The sequence below is a fragment of the Oncorhynchus tshawytscha genome, linkage group LG06 (genome assembly GCF_018296145.1).
Source record: "Oncorhynchus tshawytscha isolate Ot180627B linkage group LG06, Otsh_v2.0, whole genome shotgun sequence".
NCBI classification, from domain to species: Eukaryota; Metazoa; Chordata; class Actinopteri; order Salmoniformes; family Salmonidae; genus Oncorhynchus; species Oncorhynchus tshawytscha.
The window spans coordinates 42,836,915-42,864,829 of NC_056434.1; the positions used below are offsets into that span (position 1 = coordinate 42,836,915).

The 27,915-nt window shown below is 42.2% G+C and overlaps 1 protein-coding gene across 3 annotated transcripts; it reads right to left on the minus strand.

Annotated features, from left to right (window-relative positions):
- Nucleotides 1-1,836: 1,836 nt before the first annotated feature.
- cracr2aa (calcium release activated channel regulator 2Aa) lies at nt 1,837-26,554 on the minus strand. Of its 3 annotated transcripts, XM_024423880.2 has the most exons (19): nt 26,503-26,554; nt 26,010-26,149; nt 20,208-20,493; nt 16,224-16,335; nt 15,790-15,991; nt 14,429-14,575; nt 13,166-13,256; nt 12,962-13,057; nt 11,664-11,851; nt 11,455-11,526; nt 11,144-11,192; nt 10,878-10,966; nt 10,087-10,444; nt 6,699-6,828; nt 5,602-5,683; nt 5,175-5,289; nt 4,670-4,771; nt 4,092-4,168; nt 1,837-3,541 (listed from the first exon to the last, which is right to left on the minus strand). In XM_024423880.2, exons 3-19 carry the CDS (start codon nt 20,421-20,423, stop codon nt 3,454-3,456), a joined length of 2,214 nt encoding a protein of 737 aa, XP_024279648.1. In that variant the 5' UTR covers nt 20,424-20,493; nt 26,010-26,149; nt 26,503-26,554; the 3' UTR covers nt 1,837-3,453. The 3 variants fall into 3 exon arrangements, with proteins under 3 accessions (XP_024279648.1, XP_024279649.1, XP_042179217.1); XM_024423881.2 differs by lacking the exon at nt 26,010-26,149 and having other exon boundaries at nt 26,503-26,525; XM_042323283.1 differs by lacking the exons at nt 26,010-26,149; nt 26,503-26,554 and having other exon boundaries at nt 16,224-16,388; nt 20,208-20,337.
- Between the last annotated feature and the right edge of the window lie 1,361 nt (nt 26,555-27,915).

The window sequence follows — 27,915 nt, forward strand, 5'->3', positions numbered from 1 at the left end:
TTGATTTCACAGAAGTGTGATTGACTTGGAGTTGCATTGTGTTGTTTAAGTGTTCCCTTTATTTTTTTGAGCAGTGTATATAAAATGTGTATTTGCAGTCAGGCGAAGTACTGTAGCTTTTCAGGTGGGTGCAAAATAACAGTATGAGAGCTCACATTTGCACAGCTTGCACTCCAAAGTGGTGGTCTGTGGTTTCTGTTAGAGCTGTGATGTCAACATTGTAATCAGTATAGACTGGGGCCCTTGTCTAGATGCCTGCAAAAGCTCCTGGCTACAAAGCCTACATCTCTATAGTGCTGCAATTTATCATACTATAGATAATTAGGTAATCACAATTTTCAACAATAACCATGATCTCTTAAGTTCTGTAAAATGGTTGATGTGGAGACACTGAAGCCACACCAGGGGAAGATCTTAATTCCATAATTCTCATGTCTTCTTGCCTCGCCTCCTCAAAACCCATTGGATGAGAAAGCCAGAGGTCCCGTCCCTCTGACCAGCTCCACTGTGTTTTGAGATGCAGAGGAGAGAGGACACAAGGATTATGCAATTGAGATCGCTCCCATCATTCAGTGGGTGGGGCCTCACATCATTACCATTTTTTCCTCTGGCTCCACTGATCTCAGCTCTGCGACTGGCCTGTCCTCAGAGCCTCACAGCTCTCATCAGTTAGTCCCGTCCTTAGATCAGTAGCAAAGTGTTCATTCTGGCCTCTCTGCTCGGCGAGTCAGTTGACAGCAACTCCTTCCCTTAACCTGTGGTCTTACTAAGGTCATCTCCAAGGCAACAACTGGAGGTGTCCTCCAGTCCAACTGTGACCTCTCCTCGCAGTTGTGTAGTACTGTTACACCAGAGGTGTCAAACTCTTTCCACGGAGGGCCGAGTATCTGCAGGTTTTTCCATTCAATTAAGACCTAGACAACCAGGTGAGGGGAGTTCCTTACTAACTAGTTACCTTAATTCATCCCTCAAATAGAAAAGGTGGAGTGAAAACCCGCAGACGTTCGGCCCTCCGTGGAATGAGTTTGACACGTGCGTTTACACCATCTTTCCTTTACGCAGCCAAGATCCTCACTCCCAGTCCCCTCGCTCTCCCATGCCTTTCTGTGAAGCTCATCAGCACAGCACTTATGACTGTTCAGAAGATATAGGACATGCCATGTATGAATAGACCAGTGGCCAGTAATGAGTGAGTCACATTTGATGGATGTACAATCTGTTCAGTAAATTGTCCGACTATGTTCAGTTTCATGTTGAGCGCTTACTTGTGAGAGCATAGATTTGTATAGTATTCTATTGTAGATGCTGTGCTATACACACAGTAGATGAATAATAAACTAAACCTGTAGATTAACAAGTTGATACTGGATCAAAAGTAGTTAGTCTTTCTAACTTCAATATAATCCATTTAATCATTTTCAGTAGCATGCACTGTCGTCTTTGGAATTAAGTCAGTGATTTAAGCTAACTTTAAGGTTTGGCCTTTAGCAGATCTAACACGACTAGTGTTATTCCAGTTTACCGCTCATGGCATTCAGTTGGTTATTTACACCAAGTACTAAAACAACATGGTTGCCCATTTCATGTCAGCTACTGAAATTGTGCTGTGTGTGTTAATGACAATTCTGAGTTGAAAAATAGTTATATTCAAGCTTTGTATTGTATTGTTAATTTTACCTCCCGTCATGTAACAGTTAAATAAAAGTTATCGCTCAAGATCAATATTGTCCACTAGGTGGCATCTGAAATTCAAGTTTCACAATTGCATCCACTTTCCTACTTCAAGGAAGTGGTGTTTTAATTTGTTAGATTATTTCATTTAAAAGATCACTGAAATATACAATATCTGTTTATTATTCAGAGAAACCATACAACATTTTTCCTATTTACATTTTCACATACATTATTGTGCAAGAACACAGGCCCAGTAGCGTGGCACAAATGCAACTGAATTGGTTCATTTAGAGTAGTCATGGCGCTATGGCACACTGTCAAATACATAAGGAATACTCTCTATACCGGAGGGCTCCAAATTACAATCTCAGTATCCTTCAACATCACAGAACATACACATACAGTACAGTACGTATCTAAAGATACCTCCAGTCTCTCATACGTATCTATCGGTATCTGAGGTACTTTACAGGTACAGTGATGGCATACATTGCAATGTGTTAGATTTAAAATGGAACATTTGTTCAAGGATACTTGGCACAATATACATTCTTATGGAATTATTAGGAGAACTGTTTTAGTGCGCCCACAAACAAATACTTCTAAGAGAAGGCAAATCTCTTGGCAAAACTAAGCAAACAACTACAGTACAACAGAACTCATTCATAGAAATAACACTGTGCCAATTACATAAAAGCTAAATAGTGCTGACGGTTTATATGCAAACGCTTTGAGAGAGGTATAGTATGTCAGAGCTTTACTACCTTCCACTGTCAATGCAAAGTGTAAAACAAACATTCGTGTAAAAGGAGAAGCTGCCAATTAGACTTTCTAGACACGTACAGATGTAGGATCTTCACTTGATCACTGCTGTTGCTGAGAATTTCTGTGCCCCAGAATTGACATAGATTCACTAAAAACTCACATTATATGAACAGTATTGCACTTTTCATGTAGCCTAATCATGTAGCCTAGTCTAGCAACATTACGTCGGGCAGAAAAGTTAATGGACTAAACGTTAAAATCCTGTTGCTGCAGGATTATTTTGCTGCGACAATACTGGTCGAATTAGGATCCCACATCTGTAGTTGACTTCTGGTAAATCGTCCCGACATTACATATACAACACAGTAAACCTTATTACATTTGAGGGAAAAGCTAATCTATTCATCAAATTGATCTGAGATGATGTCCAAATCTGACAAATGTTATAACCCTTCTCTACTATTGGAAAATGTTAAATTGGTCCTGAACGAAATTCAGATTTCACGAAACCTAACCCAACTATTAACAAGGTTTACTTTTATTTTTTCAGTACATTTGTCAGACAGTGTAAACTGTACTGAAGTAAATATAAAAGTAGTATAGTTACTGGTTTTGACTTAGCTAGTTGAAAATACATTTTCATTAAAAATAAGTTGTCATTAAGGAAAATCTATATTTTATTATTGTAGTGCAAGACTGTCTTTTTAAAAATGTCATTATCCATGTATGGCTGTGTCAGCACCTACCCTGGCCCTTTCATCGTGTGAAATGCTAAGACATGTTTATTTTTATTTTTTTTACCCCCTCAAAGACGTGTTTTTGTTTTAAAAAAACCACAGATTCAAGAAACAGGTGTTCACACCGTAGGTGGACTGGGTGACAGTGAGAGGTATAGTGCTGTAGATCTTTGAGTTCTGAAGGAACTAGTCAGAATATACTGTATACTTAATTAGGTGAGTTCACCATCACCTTGTGTGTTGAGAAGATAGAAGCTAGCTAGTAGCCTTCTTGTTGCTAGCAGCAGGACCTCTTCTTATGTGAAGAGCCGTTTACCAGTTGGACCGTCTTCTCTTTCTCTCTGTCCTCCTGCTCTTTCAGAATTCTAGGGGACACAGAAGAGATTTTACTCAGAAATTAGCCAAAGTCACATACTGTAGGTTAATTGTTTATTACCGAGTGTGAGAACCCAACATAAATTACAGTGCAATAGACTTGACTAAAGAAATGTCACAACATTAGATTCCGATACTATTATTGAAGTTGGGAGCATTAACTGCTAGGATAAAGTTGTTTATTATGTGTGTATTTAGGAATGATACGATTGGTCATTGTTTTCCTTTCTTTCCCTGTACTTGTTAATATCAACAAAGTTTTTTGTACCTCCAGACACACTGACACATTTGGCCTAAAGTGAGTGTCAGATTTCACTGCAAACCACATAAAGCCTAGCTTGGATGAAACCCAAGCGGACAGTTATTACATTTTTGGCCTGACCGTATTAAGCTTGCTTTTCCCTTCGTATAGCCTTGCTAATGGCCAACATTGAAATGACAAACAGTCGTGTTAAGACAATAGTAAGAGGTGGAAGTAGTAAGACTTATGTCCTGTTAAAACGCTGGGCAGAATCCTACACAGCGCTCAACTTAACTCACCTTGCCAAATGTACCAGAGAGTGTACAACGTTTTGTCCAGAGCAAGCACTGCACTCATAGAAAATCAACTGGCAGTCCTGCAAAGGAGATTTCATAACTGTCATTAGCAAATGAAAGACCGGGAAGTCAATGGGATGTACAGTAGAGTGCTCTGATTGGAACTGGCTGTAGTAGGTCGATCATGCTCTCCTCTTCCACACAGCCTCCTACTCAGGCCTGTTTAGTAACATTAAAGGTAATCATTGTCTGGACTAACGGCCATTGGAGCAAAATGAAAAATAAGAGCAGCTCGACTGATCTAAGGCACTTAGCAATTATCTATCACCATAGAAACTACAGACCCAAAGGGGAAAAAAATGGAATATACAAATATACAAAATTATAGAGGGATGATAGAAGTCAAAAAACAACTCCTAGACCTTTAAGGCCAACACACACATCTTGTTAAAAAATGTAAAGAAAACAAATTTTGTTGCTTTTTCTTATTCAGTGAGAAGATGGCCTACTACTTTGTGGCTGTGGGTACTGAGAAGCCTGTGGGTTGAAGACAACGCCCAGGGAATTGCCGATAGACAGACCTTGGCCAATTTTTCGCCTACTCTCGTCTGAACCTCCCGCTCGCTCTCCTTGTCCGTTTTGTTTCCCAGCAGCATGATGGGAATATCCTCGCCGGCCCCCTCCTGTGAAGAGAGATGGAGATGTTGGGCACTGATGCACTCCATTAGGGCTAGAACCTCAGCGGTCTCTTTCAGATACCTTGTGGGTGAGCAGCATTCAGCGTTGCAGGTTTTTAACATCAGTGTTACACTGAGCAAGGTCACGAACAAATAACGGTAGTACATGACACACAATCTGTAACGATAATGAATGGTAACTTGTATCGTGCCGCTTTACAAATATCCAGTAAGAATTACAATAATTAGTGCATTTGAGCTGATATTGTATATAAAATATTCTGTAAGCCTACATTGAATGTGCTATTGAGCAGGAGGAGGCTCTCCGTATGATCTACATTTCTCTGAGCTTGTATGTGTAGGCCTGCTATTTCAGAGGTGAGCAGTGAAGTGCTTGGGCTCATCTTACCTGTACACTGGTCAGCCACTGTCTCACAGCAGTGAAGCTCTGCTCATCAGTGATGTCATACATGACTACCACACCGTCAGCCTTGCGGAAGAACTGCTTGGTGATGCTGCGATACCTGAAGGGGTGGAGAAGGAAAACTGAGAACTCCCATATTTGTACCTTATCCTCAAGCATAACAAAATAATTATGGAATTTGATCTTATACTAAAAATGTTGTCTCATTAGATACTATTTTCAAGTGTCATGTGCAACATGGTCTCATTAGAAAATACTGTAAAAAAAAAAAAAAGGAAAAGCACTGCAGTAATATTTCACTTCACTGACATTAGCAATGTGCCATACAGCATAACTGCATGTAGCAAAACAAAAGCTGCTGAGGTAAAAAGCTGAATGCGTGTAAATTCACTTAATATGGTCAAGCTCCCACCTCTCCTGTCCTGCTGTATCCCACATCTGCAGCGCCACCTGGCTGTTGTCCACCGTTATCGTTTTCACACTGTAGTCTATGCCTGTTGATGCAGAATGGACAAGATAATATTCCTCTGATTTAAGTCACCCAAGTAATTTACTAGATTTTTCCTTCCAATTATATTTTTTCTTGTAATTTTCTGTCAGTATTATTTGTAGAAGTGCTGGGTTTGTAGCAAAATAGAAAAGGTTGAACAATGTTGAAAGGAACCAACAATTGATTTCCGGGCAAACTCTGGTAGAACAAGGAACTTCAAAAGGATATGTCCTTCTGAGTTTTTGAAATGTTACTCCCATCGATGGTTGCAATCAACAATATTTGTCCCCTGTGCTCAAATAGAAAAGGAGAAACATGTTTTTTTTGTCAATGATTGCATCACAATTGCATCAATGAGAGTTGAGAGTATATTGCCCATTGTTCTAGAGGGACCATACAATTCAAAATCCATCTGACTCTATCCTAAAAATGACTATTTTCAGAATCAAATCATTTTTGTGTGCTTCCAAACAGGGTCTAAATAGAGAGGAGATGAGAGTTCTGGAGCTGTTCGTACTAGGATTCTGAATAATTCAGTATGCTCGCAGTCAGTCAAAGAACAAACTAGGTTTGGGTGTGTAAAAATCTACTGTACAACAGAAAGGCCAATTGGAAGTATCCAGTTATGGTCTGTGTGACTGCAAGTCAGTCAATACAACAGTACCACAATATGGTTTATCCGCTTAGGCTGTTGCCTATGTAGTGCAAAATCAACAACAGTTGGCCTTCCACAGTGTAAGCAATCAGCATTTAAAAGAGCTTAATGAGTAAAGCCAGTATGAGGTGTGAGAGGGAGGGTGAGGTCAGCCAGCCACAGGTCTGTGGGCTCAGCTCTGCCCTGGGTCATGTTGATTAGAACCACACCGTATCAAAACAGTTTGCAACATAAAACTAGAGATTCTTATTCTTAAGTCCAGGTAGTTCTTCCCGGGTTTCTGTCCACTTTGTTCCGTTGGTGCCTAATGAAAATCCTGCTCTGCTGTAGAAAAGGAACCCTGGAGAGGCCAGCCACTACTCACCCACGGTGGCAGAGGTGCCTGGGTAGAAGTAGTCGTCACAGAACCTCATGAGGAAGGAGGTCTTCCCCACGCTAGAGTTCCCTATCAGCACAATCTTAAACAGGCGGTCCGGGGGTGGTGCTGCAACCTCCTGGAAACAACGCAGAGAGATAAAGCAGATGGAAGAGGTCATTCTATAAGTTTCATTGCATTTTGCCATACTCCCTTTTGTGCTTAAGTTAACTTTTCCTCAAGTAATAAGCAAGATATTTCAGATTGCGGCTATCCAAGTCGACATATGCTGGGAGAGGGTATACTAAAACGATGACATGGCCCTAGCTGATGCACCAAATATTTGAGCAACATATTTTAGCATATTTTGAATACATCATATACACCCTAATTCTAAGTCCACAACACAACTACTATTCTAGAAAACCAAGTTGTACATTTCTTGAAATACAGTGCATTCGTAAAGTATTCAGACATACAGTGGGGCAAAAAAGTATTTAGTCAGCCACCAATTGTGCAAGTTCTCCCACTTAAAAAGATGAGGCCTGTAATTTATCATAGGTACACTTCAACTATGACAGACCAAATGAAAAAAAACTAAATCCAGAAAATCACAATGTAGGATTTTCAAATGAATTTATTTGCAAATTATGATGGAAAATAAGTACTTGGTCACCTAAAAACAAGCAAGATTTCTGGCTCTCACAGACCTGTAACAACTTCTTTAAGAGGCTCCTCTGTCCTCCACTCGTTACCTGTATTAATGGCACCTGTTTGAACTTATCAGTATAAAAGACACCTGTCCACAACCTCAAACAGTCACACTCCAAACTCCACTATGGCCAAGACCAAAAAGCTGTCAAAGGACACCAGAAACAAAATTGTAGACCTGCACCAGGCTGGGAAGACTGAATCTGCAATAGGTAAGCAGCTTGGTTTGAAGAAATCAACTGTGGGAGCAATTATTAGGAAATGGAAGACATACAAGACCACTGATAATCTCCCTCGATCTGGGGCTCCACACAAGATCTCAGCAAAAATCCCAGAACCACACGGGGGGGAACCTAGTGAATGACCTGCAGAGAGCTGGGACCAAAGTAACAAAGCCTACCATCAGCAAGGGCATTGAAGATGAAACGTGACTGGGTCTTTCAGCATGACAATGATCCCAAACACACCGCCCGGGCAACGAAGGAGTGGTCCTGGAGTGGCCTAGCCAGTCTCCAGATCTCAACCCCATAGAAAATCTTTGGAGGGAGTTGAAAGTCCATGTTGCCCAGCAACAGCCCCAAAACATCACTGCTCTAGAGGAGATCTGCATGGAGGAATGGGCCAAAATACCAGCAACAGTGTGTGAAAACCTTATAAAGACTTACAGAAAACATTTGACATCTGTCATTGCCAACAAAGGGTATATAACAAAGTATTGAGAAACTTTTGTTATTGACCAAATACTTATTTCCACCATAATTTGCAAATAAATTCATAAAAATCCTACAATCTGATTTTTTCTCTCATTTTGTCTGTCATAGTTGAAGTGTACCTATGATGAACATTACAGGCCTCATCTTTTTAAGTGGGAGAACTTGCACAATTGGTGGCTGACTAAATACTTTTTTGCCCCACTGTATACATGTTAGCCTTATTCTAAAATGTATTCAATTAATGGTTTTCCTCAATCTACACATAATACCCTATAACGACAAAGAAAAAACAGGTTATTCAAAATTTTAGCAAATTTATTAAAAAAATGGAAAACAGAAATATCTTGTTTACATAGGTATTCAGATCCTTTGCTATGAGACTCAAAATTGAGCTCTGGTGCATCCTGTTTCCATTGATCATCCTTGATATGTTTCTACAACTTGATTGGAATCCACCTGTGGTCAATTCATTTGATTGGACATGATTTGGAAAGGCACATACCCGTCTCTATAAGGTCCCACAGTTGACAGTGCATATCAGAGCAAAAACAAAGCCATGAGGTCGAAGGAATTGTCCGTAGAACTCCGAGACAGGAATGTGTTAAAGCACAGATCTGGGGAAGGGTCTTAAAAAAAAACATCTGCAGCATTGAACACATTCTTAAATGGAAGTTTGGAACCACCAAGACTCTTCCTAGAGCTGGCCACCCAGCCAAACTTTGCAATTAGGGGAGAAGGGCCTAGGTCAGTGAGGTGAACAAGAACCCGATGGTCACTGACAGAGCTCCAGAGGTCCTCTGTGGAGATGGGATAACCTTCCAGAAGGACAATCATCTCTGCAGCACTCCACCAATCAGGTCTTTATGGTAGAGTTTCCAGACGGAAGCCATTCCTCAGTAAAAGGCACGACAGCCCGCTTGGAGTTTGCCAAAAGGAACCTAAAGACTCTCAGACCATGAGAAACTAAATTCTCTGGTCTGATGAAACCACGATTGAACTCTTTGGTCGGAATGCCAAGCATCACATCTGGAAGAAGCCTGGCATCATCCCTAAAGTGAAGCATGGTGGCAGCGTCATGCTGTGGTAAGGTTTTTCAGCGGAAGGGACTGGGAGACCAGTCAGGATCGAGGGGAAGATGAACGGAGAAAATTACAGAGAACCTTGATGAAAACCTGCTCCAGAGCGATCAGGACCTCAGACTGGGGTGAAGGTTCACCTTCCAACAGGACAACGACTCTAAGCACAGCCAAGACAACGCAGGAGTGGCTTCGGGAGCTTGAGAGGATCTGCAGAGAACGGGAGAAACACCCCAAATACAGTTGGCTGTAATCGCTGCCAATTGTGCTTCAACAAAGTACTGAGTAAAGGGTCTGAATATTTATGTAAATGTGATTTAAGTTTAGCAGAAATTTCTGAAAACCTGTTTTTGCTTTGTCATTATGGGGTATTATGTGTTGATTGAGGGGGGGGGGGACAATTTAATCAATTTTAGAATAAGGCTAACTGAACAAAATGTGGAAAAAGTCAAGGGGTCTGAATACTTTCCAAATGCACTGTATATATAGAGTAAGTTCCTAGATGACATTAAATCATGAAAACCTCCTGAAACATTCATTCAACACAAGTAGCTAAACCTGTTGCCAGGGTAACTGTGGGGTCAAGTCACTCAAAGTGAAAAACCCAACCCTGTGACCGCTGTTCTATCTCAGGTCTGCCCAGACAGAAAAACAGGACTTTGAAAACACATTGTGCTGTACATCCACCTTCACCCCTCTCTATACGGGGTCAGGAGAACCAACAAAAACACACTGACCTATAAACAACCCTGAAGGACTGAAGAGGAAGGCAAGGTTCTTTTAAAGGGAAGGTTACTAGGCCAACTGACACCTTCTCATTGTCTATTGATCAGAGACAAAACAAAGCCTGTCCACATTATGACCAATCAACCTCGTCTCTGAGCATAAAAGTCTTACGTTCACCACGGTCTCCTTGCCGACAGGCTGGCCCCTGGGGGATGTAGGCGTCTCTGACTCTCTGGTGTCAGCTGGCTGCTGCTCCCTAGTCGGAAGAGAACTTGGAGGACATATTGAGTTCATCTGCAGCTCTATGTGTTCTTCCTTCTCCCCGTCTTCCTCCGCCTCCTCGCTCCACTCACAGAGCTGGGCATGGTAGTCATCCTGCAAGAGCTGGGGTAGGTGGTCCTCCTCTATGGAGATGATCCTCTGTAGGGGTATGTGGGGGGGTTTGGAGGCTACCACATCCTCCAGGCTGTAGCCATTCACTCCCCCTGGGCTCTTCTTCTTAGAGTGGGGGAGCCCTACCTCTTCCTCACTGGAGAGACAGGGATGAGATGGTAATTGGAGGGACAAATGTGAATTGTCTGACAATTGCTTTTTTTTGGGAACATAACGGTATGGCTGTAGAATGTGAAGCGACTCACATATTTATATAAGCATTTGCATATTCAGAACAATGTAAATACAGTACGTACATGTTCTGCACAGAGTTACAACTGCAGCCCTATTGAACAGCTTTCTGTCCTACTTTTGCATTCTGTGTCACCTGCTTTGTTCTACTTTGTGTAATGCCATCTACTTAGAAAATATGAATCATTCACCATTAATAACTACTCAAGCTACAGTCAGTCATACTGAAGTGTGTATTGTAGGTGAATTGAACATTAGTATAAATTAAGGCCTCCACGACTGAATCAGACAGTATTCACTCAATTTGTATTAAAAGCATTTCAGAGCAAACGGTGTACCATTTAAAGGCCTTTTTGTCAAAGGGATTCAGAGTATTTGATCCAGGCCTCGGGTTCCAAGCAGGATTTTCAACAGTATTCCTCAGTTTCTGCAAAACAAATTTAAATCTACAGCTTGATTGCAATTGGATTTGATTAAAAAAAAATGTTTTCTAGGTTCCATGCTTTTTCCAGGAATCACATTTTTAGGATTGGATCTATCAAACAGAGCAGACAGACATGGGATTTCACAAATGGACAATGAAAAAATGCATACGAATACTTACTTGATACGAGGACATATCTCGTTCATCTCGTAAGTGTTTGTTCATTTCCCTGGAGACAATATAACAAGGAATGGGTTCATTGCAAAAAATAAACGTTTTCTAAGAACAAGTGAGAAAGCGCTTTGAGGAGTTTGGCTGAGGTCAATGCTATATGCTTTGCCATCTGCTCGATGGATGCGTGGCCTTGGTTTGTAGTGAAAATGACATTGTACAGTATGCTATTTGGTCATTGATTTGGAGAACAGTGGCCCCTGGACTGATATAACCCATTGCCTCTCTCCTAGTGTGCGTCTGTCTGTCTCCACTCTTACCTCAGCAGGTCAAGTTGTTTCAGCAGGCTTGCTCGCTCTCTCTGCAATCCCTCTGTGACCTGGTACATTTCCCTGTGTTGGAAAACAAATCCACATATTCGTGTACTGTGGACTCACAAGGAGACCCAATCAGGATCCCAGACAGTCAGCTAGCCGACCAGACAGCCAGCCAGCCGACCAGACAGCCAGCCACAAACAAGCAGACTTACCTCTCCCTCTCCTTGTGCAGGCGTGACGACTGCTCCTGCAGGAGGCCCAGCTGCTCCTGGGCCAGGCTCAGCTCCTGACTGGTGTGCTCCAGCTCTTGGGCCAGATCCTCATTGGTCTGCTTCAGCTTCACATTCTCCACCTTGGTCACGTGCTGCTCGCTGTGAAGCTCCCGACACTGACACTCCAACTGGAGGAGGGGGACACAGGGGAGAGGGGCCACAGTCACACAGAGGAGAATGGCAGAGGGGACAACACACAAAAACACTACGGCCAAAAGCAGACACCCTACAAAATGCACTTTCATCTGATCATATACAGCTTTTAAAACACAATTTCCCAGACACTACTATGCAGTAACAATCATAGCCTGATCGTCCTTAGCAATCAGTCTCTATTGTGTGATTGCTACGATACACTGAGCATTGATGAATGGAAAAGATGAAACGAGTGATATCTGCCGGCCTGGTCTAACCCACACACATCCATTAAATCCAGGGGCTGTGTGAAGACACACATAAGGCTGCTGTCTGACTGTAGCCTCAAACTAATATCACTGTTCTACTTATAAGCCAAAGTGCTCCAACAGGGGATCTAAAACAATAGATTTTTTAAATTGAGCGACACTGCGATGAGGCTGGCCAGCATAGGGTCTGGATGCCTCCTTTACAGACTGTGTTGGCAAAATAGAAATAGAATCTCTAGAACAGAAATTCCCATTAAAGTCAATGTTCTGCCATTCCATTTCCATGGTCGGCAGAGAGGAACATGAAATGTGAATTACAGACATAATAATTAGAGGCGCTCAGGTACCTCTGAGAGAAAGCCTTGGTGACTTGGGTACAGTAGGAACTAAGGCCTTATTCCACTTTGTAAAGCAAATGAAGAAGTACTGGTAAGACTAATTGTTGCCAATTAGTTTACTCCAGTTAGGGGAAAATAATAGTGGAAATGATGCAGACAATTACATTAATGAAAGCCACTATCTGTAATATTAAAGCTATAAAATTAAAAATGAGACTAATTTCCAATGGACAAATTAGTCTTAAAAGCTTCAGTGGTGTTCTGTTTGTGAGAGTGTGATGGTTACACATGATCCTCTCTTAGTTTCCATTAAAGAATATGCTGCAGACAGACACTCAGCAACAACTCTTAGAGTCTACTAACAATAACACCTGGTGACAATTCGGTCACCAAAATTAGATTTAAATCTAAAATAATATGTTTTGCACAGTGCAAATCTACCCATCAGTGTGATGCCTGTGATCATCAAGGACTCATCATTCGTGTCCTGACTCACCCGCCTCTGTTTCTGGAAGATCTGCTCCAGCTCCCGCTCCTTACTGGAGAGCTGATGCTCTAGGTCCTGGCTCCTAGACAGGAAGCGCTCAGAGTCCTGCAGGGGGGAGAGAGAGAGAGAGAGAGCGGGAGGGAGAACAAGAGGATCTTCCCCAAAACTGAGGTTACTAACAAGGCGTATGCAGTGGGAGATCTCTTCCTTTACCTGCAGGAGGATCCTGTCCTTCTCATTTTTGATTTGCTGCTCCATTTCTTCATATAAGCGCTGGATCTCGTCGTCATGTGTTGCTGCTTTTCTGTTCGGATGTAGAATTCTTGTTAATGCTAATAAAGCATTTTCCATTAGCTTTGGCAGCACATAAGAAAATGGGCCACTCAAGCGTTATCAAATGTTTAGTTAAGCTTTCAGTCTGCCATTTCAAATCATACAGTAGGTCAACTGTAAGCTGGTATGACGCATTCCAAACAGGCATAGCAACAAATAACAGGTTCAGATGAGTACCAGAAAAAATTTGTATTATTTGCAATGTAGTTCACATCTGAAAATCAAAAAGGAGAACTATAATTACTTAACCATTCAAGGCCTGACCACTCCGGCCAGCTTAATTTTTGTTGTTGAAATCCCTACGTCTCTACAGCTCTGAATAGACCAAGAAAGACGTTCACGAGTTTTGAAACAGCTGCAGTGTGAGCCACCTGTCCTAAAACCCAACCATAGCAGCCTCATCCAACATTTGCATTCCTTTCACTTAGAAACAGCCTCAAAAACAGGTTGTTCAGCTATGGGTAACTATGTAATGCACCACTATGGTACAAAAGCTAAGCTGTGCTCAGTTGAAACATGGCATAATAAACCAGTAGGTAGAGATTGTCAAGTAGTATTCCTTTGAGTAAAATTGCTATGATCATTGTCTGTCACAATTTGGAGAAAGTGAGAGTTTTGGGAGGCACTTAATATTGCTTTGGAGCTGGGAGGTTAGGCACATCCCAACGGTGGACTAAAAGTTTTCCACCCACACTAAAACTTTAACACTTCTCCCTTCCCAAGGCAGCACTAGCTCTTAATGTGTGGAATTTAGCAGGCTTAACTAAGGACTACAAATATGTCAGTCAGAAAAAGTTATACTTTTAGTAATAAACATTTTTTTTAAATGGGGAGAAAAACACAGAAAAAACAGATACCTGGGGACGATCATTCTATAGATGCCCTAATGCAAAAAAGGTTTAAATGACATTCATATCGTAGCAAGCATATACAGCAAGCTACTTTGCCATTTGTTACTCCTGCAGAGGTTATCTGTAAAGGAACATTGAGCTAGCCTGGTCTCAGATCTGTTTGTATCATGTAGCCAATGACTATTTGAGTTGGCAAGACAGCACAAACAGATCTGGGACCAGGCTACAGTGAGCTACTAATTGCTTAAATTCTACATAGGTACCAATACCTGAAGAATGGCGATATATCTACCTTTTAAGGGCACTCTCCATCTCCCTCTTCTCCTGGTTGGCCTCTTTGATCTGGAAGGTGACCCTGGCCAGGAACTCCTCAAAGTTGGACAGGAGATGCGGCTCATCTCTTCTCAGCTGGGCCCACAGACTACGCACCTCACCAGGGCTGATGGGAAAGGGGTCAGAACAAAGATTAGTCTGAATGACAAGACCTGGAATACAGTCTGTACTCAGGTTTCTGTGTAGAACAACTGTACTGAGGTACTTCTTGGTGTGGGGGAAAGAAAAAAAAATACTTTAAGTCAAATTATACTTTTAGGTCAATGTGAACGATGTAGGCAGGCAGGCAGTGGGCAGCTGTGGGCTGCCTGCAGCAGTGCTGACTTGCAACATTGACATTTGGTCAAGATGATCTTAGCCTAGAAAATCCCATTTCCTGTTAGTTGAAAATAGTGCTATTTTGATACAACAGTTTAAACACAATCTTTGTCTGTGCCATGGTCTTCACGTCAGTGTTCAGATAATGACTGGAATCATTTATTTACGTAATTTTTTGGCAGGGCAATATGTGGAAAGACCAATTGAGAAAATGATTTCATACAATGGATGTTTGATGGATCTCTGTTCATTGAAATGTGGACTGATTGATAAGACTCTATACAAATATGGAAACTTTCCAATCCTCACAGTAGAGTTACATGCCGTGTCAACTTCAGGAAAACACACCGGAGGTTGAAGCAAATTGATCTGATGTAAATTGTCAGCATTCCTTTCTGGTTCTAACCCAGGTTTGCAGACTGTCAATAGGATGTACTTATCAAGTTGACATCCTCACCTACTACCGTTTACTTTGATTGAGCCACATTTGTTTGCTAAAGGTGAGTCGAGTCTAGTCATGCATTAAACGAGGCCCGGCTCTCTCGTTTCTCTCCTCTGAATGCCTGGAGTTCAAATGGCCAAAAGCACTGGTGCCAGCACCCACCAATGTCTGGAATACATCCATAGACATGAACGTCAGTGACGATAATGATTTGTTCAAGGTTAAATAACCCAACTCAATTTAGACAAACTTTTCCAATGTGAGGTTTTTTGGGTAGACGACAGTGACCCCAGGTATTTCATCTGTTTTCTACTTAAACATGTCTGTAGACTTTATGCTTGTTTGTTAAGCTTATAGAATGAGAAATATCAAAGCAAGCATGATTGAAACAGATTGGCTAGCACTACTTTGGAGCAGCAATTTAGCGCTTTTTGTTTTGCACAGCTGACTTCAATCAATCTAATCCTTCTAAAGGAATAGACTGGTCATTTGAGAGCATTATTGAGGGTTGGACAAAGATTCACATAGTATGGACGTCACTGAAAAAACCAAACACTCACTCCTCAAAGACGTTGCTGGCGCCCAAGCTCTCCATGAGCATGCAGAAGTGCCTCTCTTCCTCGTCCTCGCTGCCCATCAGCCTCTCCTCCCACTGGGTCTGGTAAAGGGAGTCTGGGGGGCCCTGGTTGGCTTCCTTGACAATGGGGCTGGCCTCCCCCATCCCTTCTGTTACAGAGATCCTTCGGCCAAACAGGAATTCACCTGGAGAAATAACGAGTCCAGGAGATGATTTATAATACCCTTTACTCCCTCTCTTTCTATGTATCTGTACCTACTCAGAGCTGCATAATCTGCTTGCACTAGCACAGTTCATGTTATTATGTAGAAAGGGAAGATGCATCAAATCAAACTATATCACTTTTTCAAAACAAATCACTGAACATCCAACATACATTGGACAGTAGAAAGGGAGAAGAGGACATAGTCAACGTACTGAACCCTGAGGAGAACTCCTGCAGGGTGAGGTATCCGTTTCCGTCAGAATCCAGGGTGTCGAAGACATTCTCCAGCTCCTCTGCACTGAGGGGCAGCTGTCCATGGAGCCGCTGCGGAGCAGGACACGCAACACAAATCAGGTGCCATGGACACAACTGGGGACCTGAAGGACTCAAGAGTCTTTACGTTAAACGGACACCGTAATTGGGGGAGAACATGCTCATAGTAACAGAATAAATGGAATTGTATCAAACTCAAAAAACACACGGCTTCCATGCGTTTCACACAATTCCATTCACTCAATTCCAGACGCTATTGCGAGCCATTATCCCTCAGAAGCCTCCTGTGCCAACAATACAGTACGGAACAACAGCTGCCAGCCAAGCACAAAAACCTGGGAACACACTCAACAGTATCATCAGCATCAGAAGAGACGGTCATGTACCCAAGTACAGGAGAGCAGATGTTCTTCCTGTTCATAAAGTGTAGGATGGTGTATCATTTGCATTCACACAACCAACGTAACGCGAGTTCATGACAAAGGAACCGTTAACTAGGACAGGCTGCTCCATAAAACATTTATATTAATAAACTTGAGACATTCATTCGTTCAGATTGAACTCAAAACATTATAGAAATGAACATTTCTGCCCAAAGTCAAAAACAAACAGTCAGCATTCGCCCAAACTGCCATTTACACGACAAGGCCAAGCAGTGTGTGAAAGCAAACAGACTATGAAACCCTGAAAATAAGCAGTAAAGACCACAACAGATGCAGAAAAGCCTAAGCCGCTGCCTCACCTCTGTGAGCTGGGCATGTCTAGGTTTACACCGAAATCACTTGTGAAATTTGTGGTAGGAACTCCTTGTTAAACTCTTATCTGTGCTGAACACATCCCTTATGTCAGCAGACAGACCACAGCCGGAGACACCACTGCCACCCTAATGGTCACGGTGTGAGAAACATCGTAAGGCTGTTTGTGCAATCAGCAGAAACAGAGTAATACTGGCAGTCGCTAGAAAACATTCATGAAATGTATTTATTTTATTTTAAAAAATGGATGTGTTCATAACTTTTCCAAATGACTTTTTTATCCACTTTGCCCTTATGGATAAACAAGGTAAGCCTAATCAGGCATCATAAATACCCGACTACATCTAAAACCAACTTGCATATGGCAGAGAAATACATTTCCACACAGGTCGTATAAGGATAGACCAGCAGAAATGCATTTCAGTTGCATAACACATTCACGCAGACAATTGTAATGTATTATACAGGAGTGCACACAGTTATGCACTGCCGTATTTACAAAAAAAAAAAATGTTTGGCCTGAATTCATTACTTTCACAACTCATAAATGAACACGGGGAGTTGTTATAGCGGACATTTTTTGTATATCTCCATTAACATCGGATCAAAGGGATCTATTCTATTGAGACTCTCGTCATGGCGTGGGCTCACAAGTGCTCGATCAAAGGAATACTCTGCCCATCAATGAATATGTAAGAAGCGTTCGGATCTGCACAGTCACGCAAATGAAGTTGCTGTATGACAAAGCACGGCTCTGTGTGGCTCTTTGCTGCCCGTATGTCTCGTGGGTTCCTGTCACTCTTTCACATGCTCTCCTGAATAAGATAGATACAGGCTACGTCCTCAGAATCATCTCTAATGAGCACGCCACAGAGATATAAAAGTGTCCCATTTAATTCTATGGAGCAAATGCAGGCCCTGTCCTCCACATGCAGCCTTGTGAAATGACCAGATTGTTGTCTCCAAATCTAACAAAGGGTCTATGGAGGATTTGTTGCAGTTGTTAGGTTTGGAATTATTTAGCATAATGTACAGTGCCTTTGGAAAGTATTCAGACTCCTTCCCTTTTTCCAGATTTTATTACATTACAGCCTTATTCTAATATTGATTTGTATCAGTCTACATACAATACCCCATATTAACAAAGCAAAAACAGGTTTAGAAATGTTTGGTCATTTATCTCTCTTTTTTTTAAATGAAAAATTCACAAGTTTTCAGACCCTTTACTCAGTACTTTGTTGAATCACCTTTGGCAGCGATTACAACCTCGAGTCTTCTTGGGTATGACTCTACAAGCTTGGCACACCTGTATTTGCGGAGTTTCTCGCATTCTTCCCTGCAGATACGCTCAAGCTCTGTCATGTTGGATGGGGAGTTTCACTGCACAGCTATTTTCAGGTCTCTCCAGAGATGTTTGATTGTGGTCAAGTACGGGCTCTGGCTGGCCACTCAAGGACATTCAGAGACTTGTCCCTAAGCCACTCCTGCGTTGTCTTGGCTGTGTGCTTACGGTCGTTGTTCTGTTGGAAGGTGAACCTTCGCCCCAGTCTAAGGTCCTGAGAGCTCTGGAGCAGGTTTTCAAAGATCTCTGTACTTTGCTGTATTCATCTTTCCCTCGATCATGTCTCCCAGTCCCTGCCACTGAAAAACATCCCCACAGCATGATTCTGCCACCACCATGGTTCACCGTAAGGATGGTGTCAGGTTTCCTCCAGACGTGACGCTTGGCATTCAGGTCAAAGAGTTCAATCTTGGTTTCATCAGACCAGAGAATCTTGTTTCTCGTGGTCTCAGAGTCTTTAGGTGCCTTTTGGAAAACTCCATGCGGGCTGTCATGCGCCTTTTACTGAGGATTGGGTTCCGTCTCACCACTCTACCAAAAAGGCCTGATTTGTGGTTGTGCTGCAGAGATGGTTGTCCTTCTGGAAGGTTCTCCCATCTCCACAGGCGGACTCTGGAGCTCTGTCAGAGTGACCAATGGGTTCCCAGTCACCTCCCTAACCAAGGCCCTTCTACCCAGATTTGGCCAGGCGGCCAGCTCTAGGAAAAGAGCAGGGGTTCCAAACTTCTTCCATTTAAGAATGATGGAGAGCACTGTATTCTTGAGGACTGTCAATGCTGCAGAAATGTGTTGGTACCCTTCCGAAAAACTGACACAATCAACAATGTGAGCTCTACAGACAATTCCTTCAACCTCATGACTTGGTTTTTGCTGTGACATGCACTGTCAACTGTGGGACCTTATATAGACAGGTGTGTGCCTTTCCAAATCATGTCCAATCAATTGAATTTACCACAGGTGGCCTCCAATCAAGTTGTAGGAACATCAAGGATGATCAATGGAAACGGGATGCACCTGAGCTCAAATTCATAGCAAAAGGTCTGAATACTTATGTAAATAAGCTATTTCTGTATATTATTTTTATGAATTTGCTAACATTTCTAAAAACCTGTTTTCGCTTTGTCATTATGGTGTATTGTGTGTAGATTGCTGAGGATTTTAAAAATAATCAATTTTAGGATAAGGCTGTAAAAGAACAAAATTTGGAGAAAGGTCAAGGGGTTTGAATCCTTTCCGAAGGCACTGTATGCTATTGTCAACAGCAGTCATTCAGATGCCCTGACAAAAGCCTAAATTACAACAATTAGCTATGGGAGCTGGTGCATAGGTTAGGATGCATCCACAGAGTAATCCACAGAGTACCATGTATTCTCTATCAGAGTAGGTCAAAGGAAACAATTATGCTAGAACTAGGCTGGGCCAATTCTTACTGGTTTCTCAGGGTAAAGAGGCTAACAGGAAAGATGAATTATTCTTCTGAATTAAGCATCCAGTCCACAGGTGGGAAAAGCCTCAAATGGTACAGAATGCAACTCCAACAAACCCACCACAACTCATGATTGATTCTTGCTCTGAAGGATCAAAACACAGTTAAAAAAACAACTACTTGCACTGTCAATCAATATCAAAAGTCAATCAGTTGAAATGTGTTACTCTGAAATAATGACAAAAGTAACATCTAGGGTATACATGACTAGGTAACTAATATATACACAGTACTAAGGATGGGAACATGCATAATGCTGGCGTAGCCTAAAATTGTCAATAACTCCCATGGGACGGTTTGGTCACACTCAGTGAGCCCCATAGACAGTAGGTGATCTCACCTGCATGTCCCGGTGGGTGATGAAGCCTTTGTCCTCGATGTCACAGATCTGGAAGAAGTCCTGGGTCTTCTCCAGCATGGTGCTGTGTCCTGTAGATCTCTCGTCGCCTCCAACATCACAGTCCTTCCAGTCACACTCGGCCGGGCTCTGGTCCCAGTCTCTGTGCCGAGGAGCACTCCTGGATCTCACTTTGGGGGTACTGGTGAAAGCTGCCATGGCGTGTGTGGTGTGGCTCCTCTCGCTCCCTCTCCCCCTACTCCTTCACATGGGTCAGGTGTAGTCAGGTCTAGACAGGGGTTGAGAAAAGAGACCCAGAGTAGAGACGCAGGTTCAGGCTGCAGCACAGAGGCTCTCAGCAGCGATGTCACCGCTTGTCATCTCTTAGCAACCGCCTCTAATTAGTCGATGAAGCCCAGGCTCTGAGCGAGAAAGAAAAGGTAAAATGGATCCCTTCAAAATAACCCTGTCTCTGAATGATGGAGTGTGACATGTCAGACTATGGTCTTTCTTCACATAGCATTTTATGTTGTTCATTTTGTGGTGATAACATAACCTAGGTCTTAATACAATATAATGACTTGTAGTCTAATAACGCAGCCAACTAAAAAAAAAACGTACAGTACAACAAGCCCAGAAGGAGCGATGCAAAATTCATAGCTCACAAGGAGAGAGTTAGCCTGCTTTGAACACAACAAAAGAATGGTGCTAAAAGAGAAGAGCCCATAAACAGTTTAGACAAACAGATCCAATTTAGGCAGACTACTGGGACAAAGAGGAGCACCGAGTGTGTAACTAGATATTAGGCCCATCTTCGAAAAACCCACAAAGTAAAATTCACAGAGCAGATGGCAGAAGTCCCAAGTTCAAACTTAGTTCCCTCCCCCTATCAGTGGAAAGTAGCATGTTCTCTATCAGAGTAGTTCAAAGGAAACTATGCTAGCACTAGGCTGGGCCGATTCTTACTGGTTTCTCAGGGTAAAGAGGCTAACAAGAAAGATACATTATTTTGAATTAAGCATCCAGTCCACAGGGGCAAAAGCCTCAAATGGTACAGAATCCTACAATTCTTACAACACAGTATCATGCAATGCATCAACATAGGAGACTGTTGACCTCTCAATCCAACAAGGTTGACTGCGTTGTGCGTCCACAAAAGACCACAGTACTACTGTTCTCTAGGTACGGCACACATTGTGACCACAGCACGCACGAGTGAATGGATTGATGATCGGCGACAAGTTGAGAGCCGGAGGAGTACTTTGGCCTGTCTGGAAGGGCCGTGCATGGAAATATTGACTGGTAAAGGCACACGATGGTTAGGTCTATATGGGCTCCTGTGTGCACTGGTATGGAAGACTGCCTTAAAGGGGCTGACCCCCTCCTGTAGGCTGCAGGCTGAGTCACTGCAGGGCAGGCAGAGAACAGACAGCGCACCGCCACACATACACACCAATTCAGACACACACACACACTTCAGACTGTCTGCAGCTGGAATACATGTGCTCACTATTCCTCCTCATGCTCCAACTAGCTTAATGTCTGATGCGCCACATCAACATTTTTGGATGGTTATTTTGTTGACAAAAAAAACCTGCTCACTCCAAAGTAAGACAAAACTTTGTAGCCTAAACCCTGAAAGCCGAACCAGAAGATTCTGAACACTATTAAATATAGAATATGAAATACTTATTGTGCATTGCTCTGAAGTTGACACTTTTCTTTTGCACAGGACCAGTAATTCTATCATTTTTAATCGCGTGACAACACGACTATCATGAATAGACATGCTCAGTTTATGATCTCGACCGAGAATCTCATCATCCTGGATGCATCTCGACCCACAGGGATCAGACAATATTTGACACGGAAGTTGAAAACTTGAGATCTTATGTAGTGGTCTCATAACAATCCACATGGCATGATGACACGTCGCCAACTCAAACACATAGGCTATTTACAATGCAATGAATGACAAAAAGTACACCCTCTGTTGAATAGAATAAGAGACCGTGCGTCTTAGCTAGGAGTCTATGACCTACAATGTAGGCTAATGAGAGAAGTAGAACAGAGTAGAATATGCCTTGTGCAGTTTCCATAACAATTGAATTTCAAACAGTCTAAGCTAAATGTTGCTGTAAGCTATTGGCTTGTTTCAATGGTCAACTTAGGAAAATAACCTGCTGTACTACTTTGCATACAGTTAGCTAACTTATCTTCCAAGTTGCTGCATCAAACCAGAAGTAATTCAGGGAGGCAACATAGGGCCTTCAATGTATGACATTATTTGATTAAGCGAGATACTAAAATAGACAACACTAAATCAATATAGGAAGCAAAAACTGTGTAAAGTCAGACATTCATTAAAGTAAAAAACAACAACAATGCACTAAGTTCAACAGAAAATTGTGGTTGCCTACAAATAGGCTGCCTATGGAAGTGACTCACCCCCGGAGCAGAACTGTTACTGGGCTACCTCTGAAGCGCTCAGACTCTGTGCTGCCAGTCTCACTACTCTACATCCTTTATTTGAACTACACTGCTCAAAAAAATAAAAGGGAACACTTAAACACAATGTAACTCCAAGTCAATCACACTTCTGTGAAATCAAACTGTCTACTTAGGAAGCAACACTGACTGACAATAAATTTCACATGCTGTTGTGCAAATGGAATAGTCAACAGGTGGAAATTATACGCAATTAGCAAGACACCCCCAATAAAGGAGTGACTCTGCAGGTGGTGACCACAGACCACTTCTCAGTTCCTATGCTTCCTGGCTGATGTTTTGGTCACTTTTGAATGCTGGCGGTGCTTTCACTCTAGTGGTAGCATGAGACGGTGTCTACAACCCACACAAGTGGCTCAGGTAGTGCAGCTCATCCAGGATGGCACATCAATGCGAGCTGTGGCAAGAAGGTTTGCTGTGTCTGTCAGCGTAGTGTCCAGAGCATGGAGGCGCTACCAGGAGACAGGCCAGTACATCAGGAGACGTGGAGGAGGCTGTAGGAGGGCAACAACCCAGCAGCAGGACCGCTACCTCCACCTTTGTGCAAGGAGGAGCAGGAGGAGCACTGCCAGAGCCCTGCAAAATGACCTCCAGCAGGCCACAAATGAGCGTGTCTGCTCAAACAGTCAGAAACAGACTCCATGAGGGTGGTATGAGGGCCCGAAGTCCACAGGTGGGGGTTGTGCTTACAGCCTAACACCGTGCAGGACGTTTGGCATTTGCCAGAGAACATCAAGATTGGCAAATTCGCCACTGGCGCCCTGTGCTCTTCACAGATGAAAGCAGGTTCACACTGAGCACATGTGACAGACGTGACAGAGTCTGGAGACGCAGTGGAGAACGTTCTGCTGCATGCAACATCCTCCAGCATGACCGGTTTGGCGGTGGGTCAGTCATGGTGTTGGGTGGCATTTCTTTGGGGGGCCGCACAGCCCTCCATGTGCTCGCCAGAGGTAGCCTGACTGCCATTAGGTACCGAGATGAGATCCTCAGACCCCTTGTGAGACCATATGCTGGTGCAGTTGGCCCTGGGTTCCTCCTAATGCAAGACAATGCTAGACCTCATGTGGCTGGAGTGTGTCAGCAGTTCCTGCAAGAGGAAGGCATTGATACTATGGACTGGCCCGTTCCCCAGACCTGAATCCAATTGAGCACATCTGGGACATCATGTCTCGCTCCATCCACCAACGCCACATTGCACCACAGACTGTCCAGGAGTTGGCGGATGCTTTAGTCCAGGTCTGGGAGGAGATCCCTCAGGAGACCATCCGCCACCTCATCAGGAGCATGCCCAGGCGTTGTAGGGAGATCATACAGGCACGTGGAGGCCACACACACTACACTGAGCCTCATTTTGACTTGTTTTAAGGACATTACATCAAAGTTGGATCAGCCTGTAGTGTGGTTTTCCACTTTAATTTTGAGTGTGACTCCAAATCCAGACCTCCATGGGTTGATACATTTGATTTCCATTGATCATTTGTGTGATTTTGTTGTCAGCACATTCAACTATGTAAAGAAAAAAGTATTTAATAAGAATATTTCATTCATTCAGATCTAGGATGTGTTATTTTAAGTGTTCCCTTAATTGTTTTGAGCAGTGTATGACAAGAGCCATTTGCCCTAAAAGAATACAACTTATCCTGGGTGTGCTGGTCCACCAGCAGGTCAAAGTCATACTGGAGCTTATGACTACAGGTAAAGTTATTGAAGAGTACCTAAATGAACAGTCGGCAACCCCTTTTGACCACTTCACTAGGTTAAGCCTAATCAGCAAGTGTTTGGATGTTGAAGTGCAACAAAATAGCAAGAGGGAGCCAACCAACCTTTGCAAGGGAAAAAAAAGTTACGGTGCAAACTTTTTTGTAAGACAATTACTGGATTGTGGAAACAATATGATGTGGTAACAGAGCATTATTCCACCTCCTACCACCCCAATTCATCCATCAAAGTTTGAAAAGTGCAGAATGGGTATATTGTCATTTGACAATTACTTTTCACTATGACATAAGTAACTAGGTCAATGTGTGGTAACTAAACCACTTCCTGTCTTGATATGTGATCTAATCTTTGTTCTTGGGACTGTACAAACAAACGCTGGCCTGCCTATCAGGCCGTGTCAGTCAGTGGTTTCAGCACATCCGACCTGGTCATAGGTTTTTCAAGTTTACCCAGTCAGATAACTGGCAATTGAAAGTCACTTCCTGGTTTAGGCCACTTCTCAGTTTAACCATCATGGATAATAAATTATACAATTCCAATGTGGTGTAGTGCAATTGTCTAACAGGTCTGCAATGTAATATTGTGATGCAATGGCAAACCTGTGTTGCAGGTCATCATAAAAGTAATGACTGGATGAAAAAATGTGGTTCTGATCTGCATTTTTTAAAGATGTAGTAGACTAACCTTTTTTGTGAACTTTAGTGATAACCCATTCCTGTACAAAATCAATCAACAATATCCTGGCTGGCAGTGCACAGCACACCCTATGAGACAGATGCCAAAATCACTGAATATTAAGTTTACTTATTTGACCTCTAACAGGTCATCAAACCAGAAGCGTGTTCATTACGCCGATTTTGTTGCAAAACGTAGAGGGACCTAGCTGAATTTGTCCAATATAATTTTTTTTCGGGCTAATGATTAGGCCTAGACCCGACCGCATGTGACACTTCCAGTTCCCCACACGTAAAAAAAAAGTTTTTTAAATGACGCTACTTTTAAAACAACTGTGAACTCGGAAATCTCGACTTCCTACTTGGATGTCGGAATAAACGAACTCCGACTGTGAAAAATATTTTGAACGGTCATCGAACTCGGAATTGCAAGTCTTGAACCTCTGGCATCTTTCTAGTTACGACTTTCCGAACTGAAGATCACTGACGTAATACATTGGCCTTTTTTTGTTGTTGTTTAAGTTATCAGTTGTCTGGAAAGCACCAACAATAAATCTAATTGTATTGGTCGCATACACATTTATCAGATGTTATCGCGGGTGTAGCGACATGTTTCTAAAATGAAAAAGCATTATTGTCAGTCTTGTCACTTCAGCCAAAAATAACATATTTAGCACCAAGGTAAAATAGAAATGAAACAGTTGCCGACAAAGTTAACAAAGAGTGACCCTTCTCAAACTGTTAACGTTACCCGCCACTTGAACCAGAATCTATGAGGAGAACGTCTCCCGTAAACCCAGATTCTGGTTCCCCCGTCACTGCAGATAGTTGTCCAGTCCAACTAGCTAGCTAAAGTAGGCTACTTTCTAAAATAGTAAGCGAAAGTAAAGTAATACATTACCATGTGTTACTGGAAGGCACTAAAGACAGTCAAACGTGTATCTGTCACAACTTCAACAAGCTGCATTTCCTCTGTTTACAACATAACTGGAGGAATTTCACAGACCTGCCTGCGGGGAGGGACTCCAAGTCGATTCGCGTCTGTAGATATAGGGCAATTCCATGGCAACAGTGTGACTCAGATTCTTTAAATTGAAATGTTATTTCAAACTAAAAATCAGTAATTGCAGTTAAACGAACCACATCTATGCACAAGGACTACTTTTAACAATTTCCACTGAACATTTGTACAAAAAAACTTTACTTTAAGAACAATGCTGATGCAAAGTAACAGTGAGTGTTCGTGCCATCATTCTGTTACCAAAATGCATCTGCACTGTTATTCAAGTATATGTGTTATAAACTTTTCAGTGGACAGTAGGGTTTGTTTTTATGTCCAATAAAGCCATTTTTTAATCTCAATATCAAATCATTTCTGGGTAACAATTACATACCTTCCTGTGAATTAAAATGGTCAAAAAGAATCCCCCCCCCCCAAAAAAAAGCTTCTTAGCAAAGAGCAATTTATCAAGCAAGAATTTTGCTAGGACTGTTTGGGAGTGGACTGAGTGGGGAGAGGAAAACTGAAAACTAGCTGTAATTGGCAGAGTGGTTTGGAACTCTCTTTCTTATTGGTCTATTCTAATTCACCAGGCTTGCCAAAACTCCATCACACTATAACAGGCTCAAATTTCAGGTGTTTGTTTCAAACAGCTCTTTATTATAATTTTCACAATTTCAGTATTATTCCAACCTCATAGTGTAATATATATATATATATATATATATATATATATATATATATATATATTAAAGGCCCAGTGCAGTCCAGTTAAACAAAAACAATGATTTCAAAGTTTGACACATTTTAAAGTGAAAAATCTGAGTCTCAATGTCACCCTCATGGAATTGAACTTGGAATTGCCCTATAGTAAAGTGTCATATTTGACTACCTGGTTTTTCAGGTGGGATTATCTGTCTAGAACAGGAATGTCACTCTTTTCCCACATCCCGAGCAAAACAGGTGATTAAACTAATTGCATCCTAAACAGAAGATCATGATTAGTTGATTATTCATGATTAGTTGATTATTCATGATTATAGTTGATTATTAGAGTCCGGTGTGTTAGCCCGGGGCCGGGGAAATGTGAGACACCAGTGAAGCCCCTAAGGACTGGAGCTGCCCATCCCTGGTCCCAAACAAATCCGGTGCAGCAGCTGGACTTTCTCAAATCATATTATGCATATATATGCAGTGTACACTATCCAGAGAAGAAGAAGAAGAAATGAATGAAAATGTGTTTTTTGACATCATAATCAGACCATGACCTCCATGATCTGTATACCTCACATTTGCAGCTGAATCCCATTCACAGCTGGCAACTAATTACAGAGGCTGATTAATTAACAGAGCGCTATGACAACCCTGACACTTTTCCTCTTCAAAGCCATAGATACCTTTGAAATGCTTATTGACATGGGCAATAATTTATGCTCACTTACTCTTCTCCCCAGACGAGACAAGCATTATAAATAAAATGGTCACTATGTTGATGAATAAAACAATAATAAGTTGTTGTATAGACATTTAGGCCTACTCCATCTCAAAATAAGGAGAACATTCAATAACCCGAACCTTCTTGGAAAGAGTTTCCTGGCTTTTGTCCATTCGACAAAAGCTTATGTCCTCTTGGCTTGCAATGATGCTCCATATGGGATGCTGATGCTTATCTTAAGATGCAGCTGCGGTCATCCCCCTCTTCAAAGGGGGGGACACTCTTGACCCAAACTGCTACAGACCTATATCTATCCTACCTTGCCTTTCTAAGGTCTTCGAAAGCCAAGTCAACAAACAGATTACCGACCAT